Here is a 12,553-nt window from a genome sequence, read left to right as displayed (position 1 = left end):
TGTTCTTTACATTGTTAACCTTAAAGTCAAATTAAAGAAAAAAAAAAAATCCCCAAACAACCTACACACTAACAGAAAACAAAACATTTCACAGCTAGAAACGGGTGCTGGAGCAGGGCACGACTCCTCTGTCCTGCTCTGAGTGGCCCCAGCAGGACCTGCACAAGCTCTCCTGGGTCTAATTTCACATTTTCTTGTGAGGCTCATGTGAGACAGGACTCCTCACACTGAGCTGGGTGGGAGCTCACAGCTGCCCAGGCCTAAGGACCTGCAGTCACTGCTCCTATTCTTAACTGTTCCTACTAACTCTAAATGCTCAAAAAATTATGTTGCCAAATCATTTTTTAACTAGTTTATTGAAATTAAAAAAAGACTTATAAAACTGAAGAGGAACGCTTAAGAGAACTTTACAGAAAGCAACAACTTGCTAACAAACAGATTAGGCAGTCGATTGGAATTGGACAGTTTGCAATCCTATAACACACATGCGGACTCCTCAGTCTCCTCTTGCCACGCACTTTAGAACCACCCCAAAAAGAATCCTATAAAAATTGCTTCAAAGCCCCTTTTGCATTGCAATAGTGCAGCAAACCACAAGTAAACAATCTCCTGTTAACCTGTTATTTCAAATATAGACTGAAAAGGCAACAGGTAATTTTGTGCAATTCCATGTTAACAAACTTTGAAGTTGAAATATCAAATCTACACAGTGCTGTCCCTTCACAGAAGGCAGGGAGCTGCTGGGTCATCATGTAGGGAGGCGTCCCCGGCTCTGTAGGCTGTGGAAGTGGGCTTCCTTCAGGATCTGGTTGATGTGGAAGTAAGGACCTTGGCTTAGTGCAGACTGCTCGTGGAAGGGCTGGGAGGAGACGGGGCTGGATCCCGCAATGCTGGGGTTGAGGCTGGACTCTGCACCACACGCTCTGTCGGGGCTGTTGATGCTGCTGCTGCAGCTGCTGCTGCTGCTGCCGCTGTCGCTGCTGGAGGACTGGGACACACAGAGGGTGAACAGCAACATCAGACACTCCTCTCCTGCCCTCGCCCCTTTATGCCAACCCCCTCCCCTCCGGCTTGTCAGCCCCATGGACTGAAATAAATCCCCCTGGCATTACCAGGTTGCTGTTGCCAACACAAGCGTCCCAGAGCTGAGGGGACAATCCTTCACCCGGGGTTCGCTGACCTCCAGGATGTTGGATTTCAGTCTTTCTGGTTTAAACCCATCAGCTCTGCCCCCAAACCCACATTAGCACTAGTGAAGTTTGCTGGATTAATCCGAGAATTGGAAAATAAAGAACATTCCTAGGGAGCTGCACGTGTCAGTACAGGCAGGCAGGGCAGGGGGGAGCTGCAGTTTGGCACTGCTGTTGTAGCAGAGGCTTTACGGGAGCATCATGCAAAGCCTTTTCCTACAAGACAACCCTTCTCAAGTGAGATCTGGAGCATCCAAAGCAAGAAGCTGTTAAAAACAAATGCACCATGACACCCATTTTAAGTCTTTGAACACCTTGACAGAGATACAACTGCTCTTCTCCCAGCAGAGTGCTGGGGTGGCAGTGTGAACTGGTAGTGTCCCATAACAATTCCATGACAATTCACTGGATGTGACAGTAAAAGAGCAAAAGCCACTGAAAAATTCCACAAGCAGCAGAGAGAACTCAGGATATGGCTCCCAGAGAGGCCAAGGCTCATTTGCCAGCATTCAGGGTAACCACATTTCATGGGAATGGCTGGAAGAGCATCAGCCATCATTCTCAGGCGTTCAAAGACATCAAACTGTTCAGCTCACAGCATTTTAAGGGCTGCTAAGGAAAGGTTCCAGCAGCTGAAATATTTTATTACTGTGTGATGTGCTGGTCAGGACCTGCAAATATTTGGGTGAGTCAATTAGTGAGTGGCTACTCTGCCATCCCATAAGTAAATTCACACAAGCATCCAGAGCAAGTGAGAGCAGCAAAAAACTCCACGTTTTTGTAAGTATTGAGCCACAGAAGTCAAAGCTTTGTGCCACAGCAGAGGAGGACGAATTTCAAGAAGTCCCCAGTGATTTTGCAGTCAGCACCACATCCAGAAGGAGGCAATCTGAGGAATGGTGCAAACTGTACCTGATGTGTGTCCAAGGCCCAGGAAGGCACTGTGGATGTTTGGGGTGGACCACAACCCCTGGCACTGACCCACCATGACCATCCAGCCCTACCAGAGCCCCCTGTTTTGCTAAGCACCAAAAACGCTTCAGCTCTGATGGAGCACAGCAAGCCAAGCCAGGGGCCCCGAGGAGAAACACCCAGGGGAGTCATTCCTGAGGAAGCACAGATGGAACTACAGGAGCAACCAGCTCCTCCTCCTAAAGCTGCTAAGTCTAGAGAGGGAGAGAGCCCTGGCAGGACAGCAGGAGCCAGGAAAGGCACTGGCCACCCTCTTGCCCAGCAGCACAGAGGGACACGCGATGCTGTTACGCCGAGTGAGCCACAGCAGCCTTGGAGAGAAACCCACCGCACAGGACACTTTGTTTCCTTTTAGTCTGCGCTCCTTACTGAGCTTCGTTACAGCCACCTTCTGCAAATCAAGGTAAAAAGCCAAATGAGAACCTGGCGTCACCCACTGCTCCCGTTTCACACCCCGACAAACGATTTCCAGCGGTTACTTTGTGCATATCCGGCTTTGTCAAAGCTGGCACAGTGTCCTGGGACGTGCTTCTTGCACCTAAGGCTGTTGACAGATGTCAGGGCTTGTCAGACCCTCTTTATTTCCAGTTCTCTAATGCAAAAATTCACTAGCACCAGCACCCCTTCATCACTGCCCCAATCCCATCGAGGACCTACCATTTCCCCAGGCTGTGGTGCACTTTCTGTTACGCATTTGGACTACAATTAGACAAGAAAAGAATCCTTGAATCATCATGTCAGCAACGACAGGCATCTACACAGTGCAACAAAGCTTTAAAAGGGCAGAGGGGAGCAGCCCAGTGAAATTTGGGACTACTTTAACTACCAAAAGGGCATCTTCAAGGTTTACTGGACTCATTAACCCTTAATACCGCTCAGAGTAGCTACACAAGTTTCATTTCCCAACAGATGTGCTGTTAAATGTATCAATGTGCAGATCTGTGAGGCAGCATCTCGGTCCCTCCTGACAGGAACTGCAGGAACAGCCACTCAGCCCCTGCTGCTCTCAGACTCCCCCAAGATGAGTTTAACAGAGACATGGTCTGGTTTTAACTTAGGATTTTAGACCAGCCCTTCCCTCAGCAGAGGGGGACACGATTTGATTTGAGCAGGGACTGCTGCCATGGGCTGATAACCCAGCCGTGTTTCCAAGAGCTGGGGAATCCTCACATCGGCCAGGACAAAGAGGAACCACGAGAAATTCAGGTTTACAGAAGTTATTCAGGAAGGAAGGAGTTAGCCAGAACACCCTGACCCGCTTCCTTCCCAGGGAAAATCAGGGCAAAGGGTTTTTCACTGGTGATTCCTCAGGTTCTTCAACTCCTCCTGACTCACTGTGGGGGCCAGCAATGAATTTCTAACCAGAGAGAGGGAAAACAGCCCAGCTGATCTCCTGGACAAGGGAGGACAGGCTGAACAGGAAGGGAGATTGCGTGGCAAAGGCTCTGCCTTGCTAATGTTTAACGTTGGCCGTGGTTCCAGTGCGGTGTTTGCCCTGTGCCAGTCCCTGCACTGAACTCCAGAGGCTTCCTGTCCCCCCAGGGAGCCTGTCACCTGGGAGTGGCTTCTGCAGGAGAGGCAGGAATGGCACATCCTTACACAGCAATTTGCCAAGAAGCAGCACTGACAGAGATTGAAGAGAATCCCAGTTTCCCTCCTGTAAAAGTCAGTCAGGGGTGCTGCCTGTCCTGGGTGAAAGGACAATCCAGTGGGAGAAAACAGCAAATCCTTTGGAATCAGCTCTAGCTCAGGTGAGCAGCGGGATTCAAAGTGAGGGGCTGAGGGATGACATCACAATCAGCCCATGCTGGAACTGCCACTAAGGAAAAAACTTCCCTTCATCTCACTCTTCAGACCAACACGTGTAGGACAAAAAAAATGGGAAGAGATCCTGCCAAAAGCCAAGTCCTGTTTAAAAACACAGCTGCCTGATTGTCACACTGGGGTGATGTTCCCAACTAACCTCACTCTGCAAGAGGAAACATTCCCTTAAGAGTTGGACTCAATCATCCTTGTGGGTCCCTTCCAACTCAGAATATCCTGTGATTCCATAACTTCCAAATAAAAAAGGCCACAGGAATCAGGACTTGAGGTGATGTTTCACAAAAAGCAGGGGTGTGACACCCTGCAGAAAGCGACTCTCAGTGTGCTCTCAGAAGTCACAAGTTTCTCCCCCACACACTTTCCAGTTCAACATCCTAGAGCCAGAGAGAATTTTTAATCACCAAGAGGTGTCTTTGCAAGCAGCAAAGTACCAGGAAACTAAATAAGAGTGCTACAACTGGCTGAGACTTTCCAAGCGACACCAATCGGAAGCACTTGTGCACAATGAGCACAAGGATTTCTCCCTTTGGCACAGGAAGTCCTTCACAAACATTCAAATAATACTGATTTAATCTCGTGGCTTGAATTTCTGGGCATGCTCAGTTCTGTGATCCAGCAAGAAAACAAGGGGGGGGAAAAAAAAAAAGAGAAAAAGCTCTATTCATCAGGAGACAACATTGTGAGTTCTGTCCCCTGGGGAGAGGGGCCAGTGCTGTTTGGAAAGCTGTGTGTGTCCAGTGGGCACATTCCTCAGCAGTGAGAGCTTCCCCTGCCTCACACCAGGCTTTAATGTGTTAAACCCAGGCTTTTTCAAGGCAAGAGCATGCAAGAAGCACAGCCTCTGTTAGCCTGAGCAGTGACCTTGCCCAGGGTCAGCCATGCCCGTGCTGTTCCCTTCCAGCACCCAAACACCCAGCACAGGGTTAAGGTCACCCCTCCCCTGTGGCCACAAAACCACTGCCAGTCCTGCTTTCCGTGGCTCTGCCCAAACACCAGGTGTTTACACGACAAGCAAAGGTGCTTCTGCCACTCACCATCCAGGTTTTTCCTGATATCCTTAATTTCATTACTCCCACTTCAATCCCTCGTTCCACACTAAATTCTTCCTCCTCCCGCCACAAAGCTGCTTTAGCCTTTAACTACTCTACACACACGGAGGGGTTTGACCTGTTGGACAAGTGATTCGGTGTCAGATGGCAACAAACTAGCGATGGTTCTCCCCTCACACCCAAAAATGCAAAGTCTCACTCCTGGAAAAACAGCAACACACGAACCAGGACAGTTTCAACCCCAGAAAATTCCCTCGTGAGGAACATCACCTCTTAAACCACTTCCCAGCAGTGTCACTACCACACCAGCTACTTGTAAGGTGACCAGGTTAAAAGAGCCTCCCTCGCAACAGGAATGTATAAATACACATTTGAAACCATTTCCATATTATAAAAGAGCTCAAAGTTACACAGCACTAAATATTTTCTGCAAAGAACAGTTAATAGTTCAACGGAACTGCAATAATTCAGTTAATTCAGTAATAATTCAGACTGTAATTACTCATCACAGTCCCCCTTCAAAGTGGGAAGGCTTTACAAAAACAAGGGTATTTCAAGAACCTTAAAAGAAATTAATTTCATTAACTTCCAGGGGCACAGACCAGGAGGGAGCCTCTGCTCTGCACCCTCTTTTCCATGAGTGTTTTGCAACAGAAGGACATTGCTTAGCAGAAATGCTCACAGTGAATTTTCAGGTGATTCATACGGGCAACAACTCAGGAAACCTGGCAGCAGTTGGGAAATCAGCATTTTTTTAAAGCAAACAAACCTCACAGCTCACAACTTGCACTAAGAGAACACCTGTCTGGCGAGGGGTAAGAAAACATGAGACAGTTTATCCCATGTCCACCAAAAAAAAACCCCATGGAAAATTTGAGTAAAAACCAAATTGTTTGAGTACAAACATCTTGGCTGTGAACAAGCAAGTTTTGCTTAAACTGACCAGTTCTAGCAGAGTGTTTTTTAAACACCAGATAAGCACTGGTTGGATTTATTTTTTATACTTTCTACCACAAATAATCACCTAAATATAAGTAAATGCAAAGTTGGAGAGTAGGTGGGGCAAAGTGACCACACACACCCTTGTGATCCACCCTCATCATCAGCTCAGCTCTGGACACAACTCATCTCACACAGCAAAACTGGACGTGGCAGCAAATTATTTCCTCGTGTCTTCACTTGCATTTGAATATTTGAATATTTGAAATATTCAGGCCAGGGATAACCAGGTTCACTGGAAACATGCTGATTTCCCAACCACCTTTTACAGATTCCAATCCCCGATGTCACAAAGTCAAACCTCCCGACCTCACACACAAAGCTGAGGGAAAAAAAAAGTGTTTTCATAACTGCTCTCCATGAAAATATTCACAGGATATTCAGCAAGAAAGGAAACTGCATTTGCCTGGGAAGGCTCTCACCTCAGTGTCCCACGAGTCCTGCAGGACAGAATTCCTGGTGCTACGTTTTGTCTGGGGAACATGACCATCCTCTTCATTGCCATTCCTTCTCCTCTTCCTGAAGGAAAATTCAGGGAGAATGGGAGAAAACAAATTATCAGCCTACTGATATACCTTCTGGTTTGTTCTCTGAAGGCACCTCTACCAAAAAAAAAGGAAAGTTTGGTAAATTCCTGGAGGATGTATCCAAGCTCCTGAGGTGCTGTGGACTCCCACATTGTCCTTTTAGCTGCTGTTGGAGGGGAGAGACAAAAGGATCCTGTTTCTCACAAGAAATCAGCTTAAGGGACATGGACTCACATTAAAACCATCTTTCTAAATAAACTCATTGAACAATTCTCAGCCTTGCACATCTAAAAATAATCCTGGGCCCTGGAGTGACACCTGGGAACAGGATGAGTGGCAGTGACCACACTTCAATAAACACCCAATTAATTCACCCTGCTCACATGAGCCTGCACTCAGCATCCATGATTTTTTGAGTCTCTCCACCCTGGCAGCTTTTGAAACCAAGTCATGTTCCTGAGCAACATTATTTTCCGTGCAAAAATTAAGTTTTGTCAGGAAACACCCCGCAGAAAACAAACCCTTCCCTGTTTCTGGTGTATCTGCCACCCTCCCATGGCAGCCTGTACTGTCTGGCCTGATAAGTAAGAGTTTTAACACACCAACAACCTAATTTTTATCCAGATCTTTGCAGGCATCAATGCAAAGGGGGGTTTGAAGGAGGGTAATGGGATGGGGGTGGTGCTGATATTCCCATATTAGAGACAATACAGGGAAAACCTCAAAGGCCAGGTTGGACGGGGCTTGGAGCAACCTGGGCTGGTGGAAGGTGTCCCTGCCCATGGCAGGGGGTGGGACTGGATGGCCTTTAAGGTCCCTCCCAACCCAGACCATTCCATGGTTCTGTGACATCAACCCAGCAGCTGATCCACAGCATCATCCCAGAATTCCCGTCCCCTGAGCCCACAGAATTTCAATGCTGACATCAAAGGCTTCTTCCCACTGTACAAACATGACAAGTCACCCAGGATCTCAGCACCATGCAAAGCACAGGATGGATGGAGCTCTGCTGGTGCCTAAAATTAATCCATGCTCGAATGAGTCAAAACAGGCTCGGGGGAGGTATTTTTAGCCGGATCTTTTCTCACAGACAGCACACTCAGCTGCGGGATCTGGCCCACGCCCACAGCCCAGAGCTCCCCCACCCCCGGGGCCACAGACACCAAACCCTGTCCAGCGGCTCCCCCCTCTCCCGGCACCACTTTCCGTGGAAGGGACACGTCTGTGTTGCCTCTGGATCCCTCCTTCCCTCAACCCCTCCAGGCCAGGTTGGACGGGGCTTGGAGCAACCTGGTCCATGGAAGGTGTCCCTGCCCATGGCAGGGGGTGGCACTGGATGGGCTTCAAGGTCCTTTCAACCCAAACCATTCCATGACCCCACGGCCCCACAACCCTGGGCACAGCCCAGCTCCCACAGGCCCCGTGGTCCCTCTGCTTTCTCTCTCACCATCTCCCCTTCCCCACCGATCCCATAAACACCCCCCGAGCCCCCCGCACCCTCTGCATCCCCTACGCCCCTTCGACCTCCCGACCGCACCCAACACCCCCCACCCAAACCCCCACCCCCCCAGCCCCACTTTAACCCCTCCCGGCACCCCGGGAACCGCTCCCCGCTCTCCCCCTCCCTCCCCTCCGCACCCCCCGCCTCAATCACCCCCTCCACCGCCCCCCCGACCTTCCCGGTGCGGTGCCCTCGGGGCTGCTCCAGGAGGCCCCCTCACCCTCCTCCCCCGCCCTCAGGCCGCGCTCCCCTCGCCCACCTCTGTCTGGCTCCGCGCTCGCTGGGCAGCGGCTGCCGGCAGCTCATGGCGGCGCGGGGGCTGCGAGGGGGCTGCGGGGGGTCTCTGAGGGCGGGGGGGTCTCTGAGGGGGTCTCTGAGGGCTGGGGGGGGCAGCGCGGCCCGTCCCGGCCCCGCCGCCGCTTCCGCCGCCGCCGCCTCGCCCCCGGGACGTCACAGCGCGCACGCGCGGGGGCGGGGCCGCGCCTTTGTGACGTCACGGCCGCGCGCCGGTCCCGGGTCCGGGGGGGGGGGGGGGTGATGGCGGAGCCGGGACCGGGACCGGGAACGGAGCGGTGCCCGCACTGCCACAGGGCCTTCAAGCGGCTCCGCACCCACCTCCCGCACTGCAAGGCCGCCCCGCGGAAAGGACCGGAATCGGGAACGGGATCGGGAACGAGCCTCCGCACGGGCCCCGGCAGCGCACCGGGATCGACACCGGCACCAGCACCTGGATCGGCATCGGGACCGGGAGAGAGGCTCCGCCCGGCCCCCACCACTGCTCCGGGGTCAGCACCCAGTCCAGGTCCCCGCCCGGGCCCCGCCAGCTCTTCGGGACTGGGATCGGGAGCGAAAAGGAGAACGAGCCCGGCCCCCGCCACTGCTCCGGGGTCAGCACCGAGCCCGGGTCCCCTCCCGACCCCCACCAGCACTTCGGCATCGGCACCGGGAGCAGGATCGGCACCGGGAGCGGGAGCGAAAAGGAAAACGAGCCCGGCCCCCGCCACCGCTCCGGGGTCAGCACCGACCCCCGGCCCGGCCCCCGGTACCGACCCCGGGCCGGGTCTCGGCGCCCCCGGGACCGGCCGGGATGTGGAGCCCGCGGTGCAGGACGTGGCCAGAGCCCTGGATCTGCTCCCCGAGGAGGTGGAGGATGTCCCCCAGAGGCTGGAGAATGGAGTGAAGGTGGTGATCGAGAAGCACCGCGCCAGGGTGGTCAGGGAGAAGAAGCCCAGGAGCGGGGCAGGAGCAGCAGAAGGGACAGATCCCGGCCGTGCTGCCCACCCACAGCGGGGCAAAACCGCTCCAAAATCCACAGACAAGGAGACTCAGAGCCTGGGGGCTGTGAGGGGCGTGCCCGGGAGCAAAAAGGGAGGAAAAAACAGCTTAAAGGCAACAAAAGTACTTGAAGAACCCCCCGAGGGCAGAAATAGCCCCGGTGACCTCGTTCAGCAGGAGAGAACAGACAAATCCATGGCAGGAGAGGAGCAGGTGCACCGGGAAGTTGGTGTGGGATATAAAGCCCCTGTGTCTGATTTGCATCCCAAGAACCTCCATCTGTCAGTGACGGAGGGTTTGGGAGGTCACAGTGAAGGGCCATCCAAGAATGAGCTCAGCAGCCTGGAGAGGCTCAGGGACAGCAGGGAGCAGATGGTTGGAGTGTCCGAGCCCGTCCTGGGCACAGGGAGAGACCCGGGGCTGGCCCTGCACCAGTCCTGGCTCCACTCTTCCAAATTCCAGCCCACCTGTTCATCCCAGGCCTCTGGCAGGAGCACCTGGGCAGGAGCCACAGGCTTGGAGTGGTTTCCAGACTTGTATCCTGAGCACGAGGGCCTGAGGATCTTTCCAGGGAAGCATTTCCAAGAAGATGTGGGGATCACAGTGAAGGCACCAAGGGGCAGTTTCTCCGAGGGACACCGAGGTAACCAAAGTCTCTGTGCTGGGATTTGCTGCACTGTCAGGTTGGAATGGGAGAGGAGGGGTAGGGAATGCTGACCTGCTGGGCTTGTCCAGGAAGGGATCCGGGAGAAGCCAAGGAGGTCAGCTGTGCCTCCTCCAGCCTGCAAAACCAACAGTTCATGTTTTTGTGTAGGTTGGAGTCAGGTTCTTGCACGTTTGGGCTGCTGGAGCCCAAACTTTGCGGGACAGACAATTCCCTCTCTGCTTCCAACCCCAAATCCCACATCAGATCCCAGCTCCCCACACAGCACAGGGAGCACAAACACCCCACACCTTGTCCTGCCTGTGCCCACTGTGACTGTCATCCCCCAGGTCCCCTCTCGGAGAGGCCCCTGATGGAGGTGAGGTTGGGGGAGCTGCACTCCTGGATCAGCACCTGCGACTTCTCTCCCCAGGGACTGCTTGGAGCAGTGCAGAAAGGTGAGAATTCCAGCCTTCTGGGGCAGAGTCATCCCACTCCCCTGATTTAGTTGCTGCAGCCTTGTCCAAGTGGCCACCCTGGGTCTTAATAAAGCAGCAAATCATGGAATCATTTTGGTTGGAAGGGACCTTAAAGCTCATCTTGTTCCACCCCCTGCCATGGGCAGGGACACCTTCCACTATTCCAGGTTGCTCCAAGCCCTGTCCAACCTGGCCTTGGACACTTCCAGGGATGGGGCAGCCACAGCTTCTCTGGGCAACCTGTGCCAGGGCCTCCCCACCCTCCCAGGGAAGGATTCCTTCCCAGTATCCCATCTAACCCTGCCCTCTGTGCAAATAAATGAACAGACCCAACATTCTGGCTTTGTAAAATTGCACGGAAACCAGAGAATTCCAAAGACCAGCACATGATTTGTCCCTTTCCTTTGTCTCCCAACAGCCTGGAACAGTTATTATGCCAAATACATGAACGTGAGGAGGGGGGGACACACTGGGATCTCCATGCTCCTGACTGGGTACTGCCTGCTCAGCTACAGCTGGAACTATCAGCACTTCAGTAAGATTTCCTGCTTGGGGTCTCTCTTATTTCAGGCACTCTCCCTCTTGCAGCAGTTGGGAAGTCTATTTACCATTCCTGTTAATTAAAGCTCTGGAATAATTTAAATAGTTCACACTTAAGACCAATATCAGAGCTGAGAGAGCAGGGTTCTGGAGGGAAGCAGAGGAATTTAGTCACTAAAAGTGGTGATAACAGTTGCTTACTCACAGCTTCTCCCTGGGGAGCACCAGGAATGTCAGGAGCACTTTGAAACCCTGCACAGAGCAGAGGGAGGAGATGTTCCAACACAGAGCTCCCATTCCCTGGATTTCCTCACAAGTGACAAGGGCTTTGCTGGTGGTGGGGTGGTTTCCCCTTGCTCATGCACAGAGAAGCTATAGTGAGACTCATCAGGAACTGGGCAGAGCCCACCTCTGGGGCCCCCAAACATCCCTTTGTGCTGACACTGGAATGTTTCTCTCCCTGTTTTTCCAGAGCGTCACCGCTGGCGTAAATACCACTGAAGGAGCTGGAGCAGCACCCACAGGACGGTCACAGCTCCTTGGGAGGCAGCAGAAGTGCTCACAGCCAGTGTCCCAGCAGATTCCCAGCACAGAGGCCTGTTTGCTGTCAGGACAGGGGCTGGAAGGTGGGGGGCTGCTTGGCAGGGGCCCTCGTGCAGCAGAGGGGTGACAGTGACAGCCCGTGGTCACCCCTCTGTGGGTCAGGGAGCTTTCAGTAGAGAAATAAAGAAGCATTACAGCTACCCCTGAGAGATCCATGTGTGCAGTAGAGCTCTTGGAGTCTGCAGAATCCCAAATCCCTCGCTTTGGCACGGCAGACACAGGACAGGCTCCTGCCCTGAGCTGTTATTAGAGATTAATTGACATTATGCTGTAGCAGTGAGGTTTGTGGCAGGGTGGGCTTCAATCCCAATAACAATTCCCTTTAAATTCCCCCGGCAAAGCCCAGTTTATACTCACCCCTTGTACTGGTGGGACTGGTCAGAACCTTTGGGAAGGCACTAAAGTACCAGCTCAGACCACAGTGCCCTATTTCTGGAGGAGAAACATCCATTGTAGGAGTTGTTGTGCCCAAAGGGCAAACCCGTGTCTGCATCAGACAGACAAGGAGACAGGAGTGCTAGTTGGAGCCTGCCATTCCCAAACATGTCTGGGAAAGGGTTGGTCATGTTGCAGGCATGAAAAATAAAGCCAAGAATTAAAGATCTGAGCTCTTTATTCAGCGAGGTGCAGTAGTGCTGTGTCGGAGGTGGTTCATGAGAAATTCTCTCACCAGCAATAAAAACCTCTGTGGATTTTCCTTTCCTGCTTGGTCTGTGATCTCAGACAGGGTGCTTTGTGCCCCCTTCCCAGGGGATGAGCACACCCTCACCCTTGTGCCCAGGGCCTGGCACAAGCCAGTCCCTTCAAACCTGGAGGTGCTGCTGCTGCTGGCCCGGCCTGTCCAGAGCCAGCTGTGGGAAGTCCAATTTTCCTTGCATTAAGTGATTTCTCTGCTGCTTGTGCAAATTGTGAGCTGGTGCTGAGCAAACCTGACTGGCTTTTCTAGTCCAG

General features: G+C 52.7%; 2 protein-coding genes across 3 annotated transcripts; one reads left to right on the top strand and one right to left on the bottom strand.

Annotated features, from left to right (window-relative positions):
- Nucleotides 1-337: 337 nt before the first annotated feature.
- FAM104A (family with sequence similarity 104 member A) lies at nt 338-8,526 on the bottom strand. Of its 2 annotated transcripts, XM_051797757.1 has the most exons (4): nt 8,322-8,526; nt 6,457-6,553; nt 2,491-2,553; nt 338-988 (listed from the first exon to the last, which is right to left on the bottom strand). In XM_051797757.1, the coding sequence occupies exons 1-4, from the start codon at nt 8,366-8,368 to the stop codon at nt 749-751; spliced, it is 447 nt and encodes a 148-aa protein (XP_051653717.1). In that variant the 5' UTR covers nt 8,369-8,526; the 3' UTR covers nt 338-748. The 2 variants fall into 2 exon arrangements, with proteins under 2 accessions (XP_051653717.1, XP_051653718.1); XM_051797758.1 differs by lacking the exon at nt 2,491-2,553 and having other exon boundaries at nt 8,322-8,523.
- A 23-nt stretch (nt 8,527-8,549) lies between these two features.
- On the top strand, nt 8,550-12,299 carry CUNH17orf80 (chromosome unknown C17orf80 homolog). The gene is made up of 4 exons (XM_051797730.1): nt 8,550-9,980; nt 10,331-10,438; nt 10,878-10,994; nt 11,472-12,299. The coding sequence occupies exons 1-4, from the start codon at nt 8,600-8,602 to the stop codon at nt 11,498-11,500; spliced, it is 1,635 nt and encodes a 544-aa protein (XP_051653690.1). The 5' UTR covers nt 8,550-8,599; the 3' UTR covers nt 11,501-12,299.
- The last annotated feature ends 254 nt before the right edge of the window (nt 12,300-12,553 follow it).

The sequence above is a fragment of the Manacus candei genome, unplaced genomic scaffold, assembly GCF_025592945.1.
Source record: "Manacus candei isolate 608988 ecotype Guabito, Panama unplaced genomic scaffold, ASM2559294v1 h1tg000047l, whole genome shotgun sequence".
Lineage (NCBI taxonomy): Eukaryota > Metazoa > Chordata > Aves > Passeriformes > Pipridae > Manacus > Manacus candei.
The sequence above is the reverse complement of the archived record's forward strand: the minus strand, read 5'-3'. Positions and strand labels throughout refer to the sequence as shown.

Coding starts and splice junctions, on each gene's coding strand:
- FAM104A (XM_051797757.1), bottom strand. CDS start 8,368: ATGAGCTGCCGGCAGCCGCTGCCCAGCGAGCGCGGAGCCAGACAGAG. Junction 6,554..8,321: donor GAGCGCGGAGCCAGACAGAG/GTGGGCGAGGGG, acceptor ATTTTCCTTCAG/GAAGAGGAGAAGGAATGGCA. Junction 2,554..6,456: donor AGGACTCGTGGGACACTGAG/GTGAGAGCCTTC, acceptor CTTGATTTGCAG/AAGGTGGCTGTAACGAAGCT.
- CUNH17orf80 (XM_051797730.1), top strand. CDS start 8,600: ATGGCGGAGCCGGGACCGGGACCGGGAACGGAGCGGTGCCCGCACTGC. Junction 9,981..10,330: donor TTTCTCCGAGGGACACCGAG/GTAACCAAAGTC, acceptor GTCATCCCCCAG/GTCCCCTCTCGGAGAGGCCC. Junction 10,995..11,471: donor CTGGAACTATCAGCACTTCA/GTAAGATTTCCT, acceptor CTGTTTTTCCAG/AGCGTCACCGCTGGCGTAAA.